This window comes from Mus caroli, chromosome 7 (genome assembly GCF_900094665.2).
Source record: "Mus caroli chromosome 7, CAROLI_EIJ_v1.1, whole genome shotgun sequence".
NCBI lineage: Eukaryota > Metazoa > Chordata > Mammalia > Rodentia > Muridae > Mus > Mus caroli.
In genome coordinates this window covers 100,188,031-100,200,148 of record NC_034576.1, presented here as the reverse complement: position 1 = coordinate 100,200,148, position 12,118 = coordinate 100,188,031, and the positions used below count along the sequence as shown (strand labels likewise).

At 43.2% G+C, this 12,118-nt stretch overlaps 1 protein-coding gene and 1 pseudogene across 3 annotated transcripts in view; both read right to left on the bottom strand.

The window, feature by feature from the left end:
• Ints4 (integrator complex subunit 4) overlaps positions 1 to 12,118 on the bottom strand; it is a 64,727-nt gene that overhangs the window by 8,403 nt on the left and 44,206 nt on the right. For all 3 annotated transcript variants that reach the window (XM_021167619.1, XM_029479665.1, XM_021167620.2), the window contains exons 16-19: positions 7,424 to 7,517; positions 4,847 to 4,927; positions 3,712 to 3,842; positions 3,331 to 3,390 (exon numbers count right to left, since the gene is read on the bottom strand). In XM_021167619.1, coding sequence (XP_021023278.1) covers positions 3,331 to 3,390; positions 3,712 to 3,842; positions 4,847 to 4,927; positions 7,424 to 7,517 — 366 coding nt within the window. The remainder of the gene's footprint in view (positions 1 to 3,330; positions 3,391 to 3,711; positions 3,843 to 4,846; positions 4,928 to 7,423; positions 7,518 to 12,118) is intronic.
• Positions 11,937 to 12,043, bottom strand: LOC115031627 (annotated as a pseudogene).

Here is a 12,118-nt window from a genome sequence, read left to right as displayed (position 1 = left end):
AGTTACCAGCACCATAACTGCCTGTAACTCCTGTTCTAGGGGCTCCAGCACCCTCTGCTGGCCTCCTTGGGGACCCATATGGTATACATGGTGTATATATACCCACACAGAAATATACACATAAAGTAAATAAATCTTTTAAAGACTGGTTTGGACAACTTCGTGAAAGCCGGAGCAATGATGACGGAGATGAGCATACATGTTTAAAGCCATGTACTGCTGTGGCAGTCTAAAGGAGAATGCCCCCTTAGGCTCCTATGTTTGAATATTAGGTCCCTAGTGGGTGAAATTGCTAGGGAAGAATTAGGTATGGCTTTGTTTGGAGGAGGTGTGACCCTGGGGCAGGGCTTTGAAGTTTAAAAAGACTCATGCCAATTTTAGGTTATCTCTCTCTGTGGTCTGTCCCAAGATGTGAGACCTCAGGTACTGCCCCAGCCCCAGTGATGCCTGCCACTATGCTCCCTGCCATGAATAAATAACTGTCAGCACAAAACAAGTTTGGTGTCACTACATTAGCCCCCACTACTTCCCCAACCCCTCTGCTCTTCTATTGCATCCATTTTAAACAATGTATTTCATACAATACTCTAAGGAAACTCTTTGGTGGTGGTGGGGTGGGTTTAAAGACATAGTTTCTCTGTATCTGTGGCTGTCCAGGTTGCCTTGAATTATGAGAGCATCTGCCTCTGCCTCCTGAATGCTGGGATTAAAGGTGTGGGCCACTACACCCAGATCTGAGGAAATATCTAAACTATACAAGAACCTGAGTTCTACCCTCTAGAACCTAAATAAAAAAGTTGGGAGCAGCAGCTCACACCTACATGCTGGGTAGGTCAAGACAGGAGCTTACTGGCAAGCTGGCCTAGACAATCAATGACTTCCAGGTTCAGTATGATACTGTCTCAGGAAAAAGGTGGGCAGTGATTGAGGAAGCCATCTGGCATCCACCTCTGGCTTCCATACACACACACACACACACACACACACACACACAGTTTCACACACACACAGAGTTTCACACACACACACACACACACACACACACACACACACACACACACACACACACAGTTTCACTACTTTGCCCAAGCTGGTCTTAAAGGAATAGGCTCAAGTGAACCTTCTGCCTCAGCATCGGGGTTTAGCGGGGATTACAGGCATGCTCTTTGGTGCCTGGCTTGAGACATGCTCATTCTATGTGTTTATTATTATTTAAAAAGCTGTATAAGTATTCTGATTATGTGTGCACGTTTCTGTGTGTGTGGGTATGTGCACGTTAGTGCAGGTGCTGGCAGCTTCCAGAAGAGGGCATCAAGTCCCCCGAACTGGAGTTACAGGTGACTGTGTGTACTGGCTAGTTTTGTGTCAATTTGACACAGCTGGAGTTATCACAGAGAAAGGAGCTTCAGTTGGGGAAATGCCTCCATGAGATCCAGCTGCAAGGCATTTTCTCAATTAGTAATCAAGTGGGGAGGGCCCCTTGTGGGTGGTGCCATCTCTGGGCTGGTAATGTTGGGTTCTATAAGAAAGCAAGCTGAGCAAGCCAGTGGATGCAAGCCAGTAAAGAACATCCCTCCATGGCTTCTGCATCAGCTCCTGCTTCTTGACCTGCTTGACCTGAGTTCCAGTCCTGACTTCCTTTGGTGATGAAAAGCAGTATGGAAGTGTAAGCTGAATAAACCCTTCCCCCCCAACTTGCTTCTTGGTCATGATGTTTGTGCAGGAATAGAAACCCTGACTGAGTGAGGTAACCCAATCACAAAGGAACTCGCACAATATGTACTCACTGATAAGTGGATATTAACCCAGAAACTTAGGATACCCAAGATATAAGATACAATTTGCTAAACGCATGAAATTCAAGAAGAACGAAGACCAAAGTGTGGACACTTTGCCCCTTCCTAGAAATGGGAACAAAACACCCATGGAAGGAGTTACANAGACAAAATTTGGANCTGTGANNNAAGGATGNACNATCTANTGATTGCCATATGCAGGGATCCATCCCATAATCAGCTTCCAAACGCTGACACCATTGCATACACTAGCAAGATTTTGCTGAAAGGACCCAGATATAGTTGCCTCTTGTGAGACTATGCCGGGGCCTAGCAAACACAGAAGTGGATGATCACAGTCAGCTATTGGATGGATCACACGGCCCCCAATGGAGGAGCTAGAGAAATTACCCAAGGAGCTAAAGGGATCTGCAACCCTATAGGGGGAGCAACATGATGAACTAACCAGTACCCCGGAGCTCTTGTCTCTAGCTGAATATGTAACAAAAGATGGCCTAGTTGACCATCACTGCAAAGAGAGGCAAAGAGACTTGCAAACTTTATATGCCCCAGTACAGAGGAACCCCAGGGCCAAAAAGGGGGAGTGGGTGGGTAGGGGATTGGGGGGGTGGGTATGGGGGACTTTTGGGATAGCATTGAAAATGTAAACGAGGAAAATACCTAATAAAAAAAGAAAAAAAAAAAAAAAAAAAAAAAAAAAAGAAACCCTGACTAAGACTTTGTGAAACACCCAACATGGATGCTGAGAACCACTCAGTTTCACTGAACAGCAACTGCTCTTAGCTGCCCAATCATCTCTCCAATCTCTACTTATTTATTCTCCTTTATCTCTGTGTGTGTGTGTTTGTTTGTTTGCCCAGAATCTCACTATATAGCCTGGGAGTTGACTAGGCTGGCCTCAGATTTACAGAGATACCTCTGCCTCTGTCTCCAAAGTGCTGATATTAAAAATGTGTCACCATAGCTGCCTTGTTATTATTTCCCTACAAAATTAAAGAATAGCTAGATACGGTAGTACACGCCCATAACCCTAGCACTTGGGAAGTATAGACAGGGGGATCTGAAGTTCATGGCCAGCTTTAGCCATGCAGTAAGTTCACAGCTTGCCTAGACTACTTGAGATTCTGTCTCAAAAAGGCAAAGAACAAAACCAGGCATACTTGTATACCTGTAATCCTACCATTCACAAGGCTGAGGCAGGAGGCTCAATACTTCAAGGCCAGTCTGGGCAACAAAGCAAGATCTTCTCTCAAGCAGAAACATAGGAATATTGAGAACAATTTTTTTTTTGGTAGCTAAGTGCAGAATACAAATGGTTCCTGATGTTTGTATTGTTTAGTTCTATGTTTACTTCTGAAGCTCTGAATTCAGAACAGTTTAGACATCCTTAAAGAAAATACCACATTAGGGCACACTGACAACAGGTGACAAATAGCTCAGCAGCCCAGGAAAGATATGTGATCTTGTTTGGTGCCAGTTATTTTCTGCATAAACAAGATTTAAAAAAAAATCATAAGAGTTACAAAATACTTACCTCTGAAAAAAATCCACTTCCTGTAAAAATTTTTCACACATTCCAAATAAGGGGTCAACTCTGTAGGAAAAAAAGCAAAGTGTAAAAAACTTGTGACTCTGAAGTAAGGAGTGAGGACAAGAAGTCCCAGAAACCTGAGCTTTGGTGAGAGGAGAGTGACTTTGTTACACTGTAAAACTGAGCTCTCAAGACAACAGCAAGAAGCCAAGGCAGCGCTCTCTCTGAGGGACAGGGACCAGGAGCAGGATCTAATCTGACCCAAGCACGAACTTTGACCTCCCTAAATCTTACTCGTCGTTAGTTAGCCGAAGGGAGAGCTGTGACCCCATCTGCCTGCATCCTCAGGAGAATGGCACCCTCTCTCCCAGCCCCACATCTCACCCTCGAGTAGTTCGTGCAGTTACTATGAGTTGCAGAGCTTTGGCCTGAAGCCTCATGTGGTGTATGATCACAACCTGTTTGTTTTCCACACCACTGTACATAAACTCCATTTTGTAGGTTTCCTCCATGATCTGTAAGGAAAAGACAATTAACAATCAGTAGTAAGATACCCTGGAAGGAAAGGGCTTGCTGTCCTTAACCAAGGGGCTGTGGACAGCTGACGGCTTCTGAGCAAAGAGAGTCTGCTTTCTTTAAGTAAGGCTTCTGGTATGCTCACACACTCCAGGGACTTACACCCATGGAGGCAGCATGAACTAGGCTCACAGATCATTTTTAAAACACACACATATACACAGAATTGGGAGGTAGGGGTAGATTTAGGAAAAGTGAATATAAAAATACACTGTATGAGCTGGCTGTGGGGGCACATGCCTTTAATCCCCAGCACTCAGAAGGCTACGACAGAAGGATCTCTGTGAGTTTGAGGCCAGCCTGGTCTACAGAGGACAGCCATGCATGACTACATTGAGAAGCCCTGTCTCATAAAACAAAACAAACCAAAAACCCCAAACAAACAAACCAAAAAACCCCATTGTATGAAATTATCAAAGAATTAATAAAAATATTAACCTCAAAAATCAATTTACATGTATTTTTAGATGAAAGATTCACAACTATATTGTGTTTTAATCTATCTGAAACAAATATTAATATAAACAGCATAATAAAAATTGTGTGTGTGTGCGCGTGTGTGCGTGTGTGATAAGTGAGAGTGTGGGTACTTTATGTAAATTCCAGGAACTGAATTCAGGTTATCACAACACAGTGTTAGGCCTACACAGTAAGCACTATGACCAGCCACCACACTGGCCCACAAACTGGAAATATGTAGAACACAAAGGAATCTCAGAAATCATGCAGTTCAACTGCCACATTTTATAGAGGAGGAAACTCCAAGAGACTCAAATAGCTTGTTCAATTTATCACATTGTCAGGTGGAGACGGCCCAAGTCCCCTGACTCCAAGGCCCAGTGCTTGCAGTCACACAGGCATAGTTCTAACTAAGAGCCTGAAATCTCAGAAGCCAGGAGACAGGCCGTAGGAAGACCTCTGACCTGTCTGAGGAGTCTCTCACCTGTTTTGCTGCTGCTGAGGCCAAATCACTCTGCTTTAGATACAAGGGGGCAGCCACATTCCACAGCTTTTCCTGCAAGGCCTACTCAGACAAATGAAAGAAGAGACAGATGCAGCCGTCACAGAACTGAGAAAACTGATACAGCATTGAAATTTGTGTTTCTGCTTTGCTTTAAAAATGTACCACGTGCAGGCTTTCTCTCCATCACTCTTACTGCTTTAAGCAAGTAAAGCTCACCTAAGGGAGACGTAGACGGGCAGCTGGCGCTCAGACAGATGACTGTCTGGAAACAGGAGTCAGCAGGCAGGTCAGCCCTGGGGCCTGCTCACAGGCCACTGCACTAACCTGAGCACCCTCCGCTGTCTATTCACAGTGGAGACTCTGCACCTGGGTCCAGTGTACTGCCATGCACCCTGTCACTTACCCAACTACAAGTCAGGCAGCTCTCCCACATTCTCCTTTTTCTCAATTTCCCTACAGTCACTCTCACTAACAGGCACCCCCTTCTGATGACCTATGCATTCGTGTCTGTGACCCAGCTTCCTTCACTTCTGCTGTGGAACAGTATTCTCGGGGAGCGCCTTCTTTTTCTTTTGTTTTCCTGCTCTTTTCTTCAGAAAGGGTCTTCTTATGTAGTATGTAGCCCAGGCTGGCCTCAAACTTAGGATTCTCATGTCTTGCCTCTCTAGTGCCAGGATTACTTATAATCATGATCATATTCATAATCCTGCCTGATGATCCATCTATTCTATTCTACTGAATATTCTACTCTATTGAATTCAGCATATTAACAGTTTGACAAATGTGACAGGTTTTGTTTGTCTGTTTGTTTTGTTGTTTTTAGGTCTGTGGACCACACGCATGCCTGGAAGGGCAGAAGAGAGCAATTAATCTCCTGGAACTGGAGTTACAAATGGTTGTGAGCCACCTAGTGGGTGCTGGGAATTGAACTTGCGTTCTCTGGAAGAACAAGTGCTGGGCCAGTATGTTTTAAATTACTAGGAAGAGTCTTGCAGGACTCTCATGAATAAGCACTCTGACACTGGTGAGGGCAGAAGAGGGGAGAGTTATCAGTGGGCTGAAGCTGATAGGTCCTGAGCGGCCTCAATGCCAAGCCCAGTTGGTATTTTCATTTTATTCTCTAAAAACTCCAAGCTGGGCAGGCAAGCAAGATTTTACAGAAAGCATAAGTGGCAGCCATCAGGTTGTTAAGGGCAACAACCAATTGTTTCAGCTATTTCTCCAGGTCACTCTGTTCCAAGTAGCAGGTGAAGTCACACTTAGCAAATAGGCAGTACAAGCAGTGCTTTAAGTCACTAAATATAAATCAATAAGCCAGTACCTAATAGTTGGTCTTTTCTACCTTATCCTACTCCAAGGCAGGTTTATTCTCATAGTAAGTCTAAGAAATCCAGTGAACACTTTGCACTACAGCACATCCCAGCTTGGGTTAGGAACACTTGAGGTGCTCAGTAGGCACACGGATCTGGCAGCATCACACTGAACAGCAGTAGGTTCAAAACTAGGCATAACAGAAAACTGTTAAATACATACTTCTAACTACTTCTCATATAAAGCTTTTATACAGGTTGTTGTTGGAGTAGAATGCGTTTGTATCTCTTTTTTTTGGAGTACATAATATTACACTGTAAGTATTTTGTTACATTGTGGTGTGATTCTCCACACAGACTATTACCACCATAGGCCTAAGGGTTAAGTAGATGCCACAATTTATTTAGCTGTTCCTTATTATAAACACATTCCTGGCTCAGGTTCCAGACTGAATAAATAATCAGCGTAGTTGAGCAATGTCTTCTCATTCCCCTCTGATACTTGCTCCTAAGAAAAGTGGATGTCGTTTTTCTCTTTCAGTAAGCCCTTTATTCCCACTTGTGCTTTCCTGTGCCCAGCTGGGAATTAAACCCAGGCCCTCACACATGCCAGGCAAATGGCCTACACTCAGCTACAGCACCAGCTGTTTTCAGTTTGAAGGCAGTTTCACTAGGTTGCCTAGGCTGGCCATGAATTTTACAATCCAGCTGCTTCCGTTCCTTGAACAGGTAGATTATAGGTCTATGCCAACATAAGTCTGGGCAGTTGGCCCTTTTAAGAGCAAAGAGTTAACCTTTCAACTTGGACAAACAGAATCAGCAATTTAAGAAAATAGTATAAAAATTTATGCAAATCTATGGTCGATCCCATTACATGGAACACTTAAAGACCCCTAGTATCCTTGCAACATTCCTCCATGCCTCTGCATCTGCTCCTGTCTCCAAGTACCTGTCCTGACTTCCTTCAGTGATGAGCAGAGATATGGAAGTGTAAGCCAAACAAACCCTTTCCTCTTTACATTGGTTTTGGTCAGGGTGTTTCATCCCAGCAAGACAAAGCCTAAGATACTGTATAACTTAACATTTATTTAAATAGAATACAACATACTGTAGACCTGTGATTTTCGCATTGTTGGATGGTTTCACAGAACAGTAAGTCTTTCTACTTAGGGTCTCAAACACTGCTGGATCAATTCAAGTTCATTCTTAGCATCAGAAATCATAAACACACTGGATGCAAACAAACCTTAATGAGGAGCAGTTGACACTGAAGATAGGTGGCAGAGAAGTCAGCTACTCCTGCCAATTCAGACTGAAGCTCTCCAAGTCTTTGCAGATCTCTACAGTAAAAACAAAACCAGAAAACAAGTACACACAAAAGAAAACCAACTCAGGTCGGATAGAGCAGGAGGATAAAGCCACGAATTATGTGAAGGTCAAGTCACAACTGTTTAACCATTTTACAGCTGGAAACTGGTCCAAGTGACAGATGACACACCAGTGCTGGGGTGCTCTGATGAAATCAGGCCACACATCTCTCAGCTACTATGGAAATCAATAGGACAGTTCCTTAGAAAATCAGTAATCAACTTATGTCACGACCCAGCTATATTACTCTTTGTAATAGTAGACACTTCATCCTACTACAAGGGCACTTGCTCAGCCATGTTTATTACGGCTTTATTCATAGTAGCCAGAAAGTGCAAATGACCCAGAAGTCCCTCAACCAAAGAATGGATAATGAAAATGTAGTATATTTACACAATGAAGTATTACTCAGCTGTTAAAAACGATGACATCATGTGAAATTTGCAGGCAAATGGATTCAACTATTAAAGACCATCCTGAGTGAGCTAAGCCAGACCCAGAAAGACAAACATGTAAGTAGACATTAGCTGTTAAGTAAGGATAATAATGCTACAATCCTCAGACTCAGAGAGGCTAAGTAACAAGGAGGGATCAAGGGGGACATAGGGATCTTCCTGATAAAGGGAAATAGAATAGATTCTGGGGGTGGGGGTACTGAGGGTGTGAGAGGATGGGAACAGGAGAAATCAGGTGAGGGAGGGGTCGGGGGTAAGAGGAACAGAGGAAGAGAGGACTGGGAGAGAGGACTGGAATTGGGGGATATTTAGGGGAGTGATATAGGAAACTAGTGCAGTAGAACCCCCCTAGAATCTGTAAGAGTGACCTTAGCGAAGTCTCCTAGAAATGAGAGATACAAGCCTGAATTGACCATCTTCTATAACCAGACAAGGCTCCCAGCAGTGGACCAGGACATCAACCCAGCCACAAAACCTTCAACCTACAACCTCTCCTGTCCTCAAGATGTGCTAGGATAATGGTGGCACAGGACCTGTGGGAGTGGCCAACCATTTTCTGGCACAACTTGAAGCCCAGGCCACGAGAGGGAACCCACAGCTGACACTGCCTACATGGCCAGGAACCAGAAGCAGGACAGCCCAGAAACCCAGGATTCAGCCAAACATGACTGGCAAAAAAAAAAAAAAAGTCAATAAAGATTGTAAGAAAAGATTGATAATGTTGCTTATGGTGCTGCACACCTTTAATTCCAGCACGTGGGAGGCAGAGGCAGACAGATCTCTCTGAGTTTGAGGTCTGTCTGGTCTACACAATGAGATCTAGAACAGCCAAGGCTATAGAGAGACACTCTTAAAAGCTTGAAAATGTTTTCAAAATTCTATGGGTAAAAATATACAGGATTGGAGTGCTAGTTCAGTGGATAAAAGCATTTGTTGCTCTTGCAGAGAATCCAAGTTTGGTTCTCAGCACCCACATGGCAGCTCACAATTCTCCTAAACTGCAGCTCCAGAAAAGCAACAACATCTTGTAGCCTCCAGACGGCACCAAACACAAAGGTAGTGCACACATACACACATGCTGACAAAACACATATAAGAGATAAATATGTAAAATATACATACATAAATACTCAGCCAATTTCCACTTTTAACTGAGCTCTGATTCTGTTCCAGAGAACATTATCCTCAGGTAGTGAGCTGGGTCAACTAAGCCAACAGGTACATGCCATCCTAAGGAGGCCAGAGGCCAAGATGCCTTCCTCTGTCGTGTCTCTCTCTCAGTACCTGGAGCTCACCTACTGACAGAGTCTGGGACCCTCCTGTCTTTAACTCCAAAAGCCAGGATTATAGGCACAGGCCCTGCCGCTCCCACTTTTCTTAAATGTGGGTACTGCTGATCCAAACTCAGGTCCTGCCACAAAGCAGTTTACCTACTGAGCCATCTCCTCAGCCCCTGCCTCATTATTTTTCAATGGCAACATAAAAATTCTATACATAAAATTGCCTAGGAAACCTGAAAGTTTGGATCACATGAGAAGCTATTTCAGGCATAGCAGATTACTTTGTAGCCTGGACAAAATGCCTCACTTTAATCTCATGCTCAGTGGGCAGCATCATGATAATTAATGCTGCCTCCTAGACACCCTGCTGGTAGGAAGGAGGTGCCCACAACCAAGCCCAGAGCAAATATAGCCAGTGATTGAAGACATGGATGTCTATGCATAATATCGTCTCATGTGTTTGAGTGGTCTGCTCTGTCCTGAGGAGCCCAATCACATAGAAGGGAAGACCCCGGGTTATCCATGTCTATGAACTACAATTCTGGTGGCCAGCTAGTCTTTGCCATTCACTTCTCCAATGTGTCTCTTCCAAGAAAAGTTCAGACCCATTCTACTTCTGAGGCAATACTGTCAGCAAGATTCTGCCCTCTGTTACTATTAAAAGAACACTGCCAAGCTGATCACGCACTGCGTGCCTCCAGGTCTCATGTTAGTCTGCAGCCCCAGGAGTGTAGCCATGGTTCTCAGAGTCACAGAACAGGCTATACCCTACCCAATTAGCTGTGAGAAACCTCAACTACTGACAGGCAAAAATGGAAACTGCTAGCCATGGGCAAAGTCCTCTATGTTCCAGCGTGTCCTTATGTCCCTCTATGTCAGGAAGTGTTGGTCTAGACACACATTGTAAGACTGTGAGCCATTTAAAAAGGTACAAAGAGCACTTTCTGTGTGCAGCTGTACTGTTGCTAGGTATTTCCTTACTTGAATTCATTTAATCCTTACAACATGAATTGTAGTTAATCTGTGTCTTGGAGCATGAAACCAAAGACCAACATTACCTGGTTTGCCCAAGATCACAGAATTAAAAAATGGCAAAACCAGGTCACAAACCCAGGCCTGTCTGACTATAAAACCCTTTTCCTTATTCATTATCATATAATTCCCCATTTATTTTATTTATTTGTGAAATATATGAAGTATTAATGAAACAAACCAAACTAAAAAACAGCTATATTGAACTATATTTCTACAATGAGATTTGGCAGGGCAAAAACACTCCCTCAGAAACACACACCAACGATCCTTGGTCCGGAAAGCTAATAAACAGCATTTTTAAATATTAAAGCTCAGCCAGGCTTAAACACTTTAATCCTAGAACTCAGGAGCCAGAGGCAGGTGGGTCTCTGAGTTTGAGTCTAGCCTGGTCTACCAAGCTATGGCAGATGAGCCAGGATTACACAGAGAAACACTGTCACAAACAACCAAGCAAGCAAGCTAGTGTGGAGTGTACACTTGGGAGACAGAGGCAGGAGGATCAGGATTTGGGTGCAGCCTCCTTCCATATAAAGTCTGAGACCGTTTTTAGTCACATGAAACTTGTCTCAAACTGAAAAAAGAAACAAAACAAAAACAAAAGAAAGTACAAATATATTGTGATTTTAAAAAGAAAAAAAACCACGATTTACAAAATAGCCCAAATTTGTTCATTTTTAATTGGTTTACATTTATTTATTATCTGGTTTTGTGTGCCTCTGTTGGCATGGGTCACAACACAAATGTGGAAACAGAACACACATGAGGAGGTGAGAGGTCAAGTCTATGCCCCCTACCACATGGGTTCTAGGGATGGATCTCAGATGGTCAGGTTTGGCAACAGCACCTGTACTTGATGAGCCATCCTGCCTGCCCTAAATTTGTTAATCTTTAAAATCACTATTAAAAATAGTTAAAAATCAAAAAACAAGACAAAACAACAACAAAGGAGCCAGGCCTGCAAGCGCATTTTTAATCCCAGCACTTAGAAGGCAGAGGCAGGCTGACGTCTAGTCTACACAGCAAGTTCCAGAATAGCCAGGCTACATAACAAACCTTGTCTCAAGAACAAAATACTCTGGATGTCCAGATGCTCATGGCTCCACGTTCCTTCCAACCTCTTCTATGCTCTAAGCATCAAAGTCAGACAGTGCTCTCTGGAATCGGAGCCACTCCTTTGGGCTTCACATCTCCTTATGCTTTAACAGGAGGCTGGAGGGACTAAGCCTTAGTCCTTCTCTGCTATCCCTAGTCTGTGATGAGCTCTTCCCCTCCTTCACTTGGTGAACTTCTCATTCTTCCTTCACCTCTTAGAGCAGTGGTTCTCAGCCCTCCTAAAGCTTCGGCCCTTCAATACAGTTGTGGTGGCCCCCAACCATAAAATTATTTTCATTGCTATTGCTACTTCATAACTGTAATTTTGCTACTATTGTGAATCACAATGTAAATCTCTGTGTTTTCCAACAGTCTTAGGTAACCCTTGTGAAAGGGTCATTTGACCCTAAAGGGGTCATGACCCACAGGTTGAGTACCACTTAGCCAAACCCTCATTCTTTTTTTAAAAATTTAATTAATTTATTCATTTATATTATTTTTTACTTTTCATTGTTTGTTTATTTTTAACAAATGTTCCCAATAGGTAGTAGCATATGAAAAACCTCATGGGAATTTTTCTTTATGGTCATGTCCACAGCAAATGAGACTGCATTCTAAAAGCCTTGGTAATGACCAATATAGAAATAAGTAACATGAATGCCCCTTGCTTGCCTTTCTTTTCTTTCTTTCTTTTTCTTTTTTTTTTTTTTT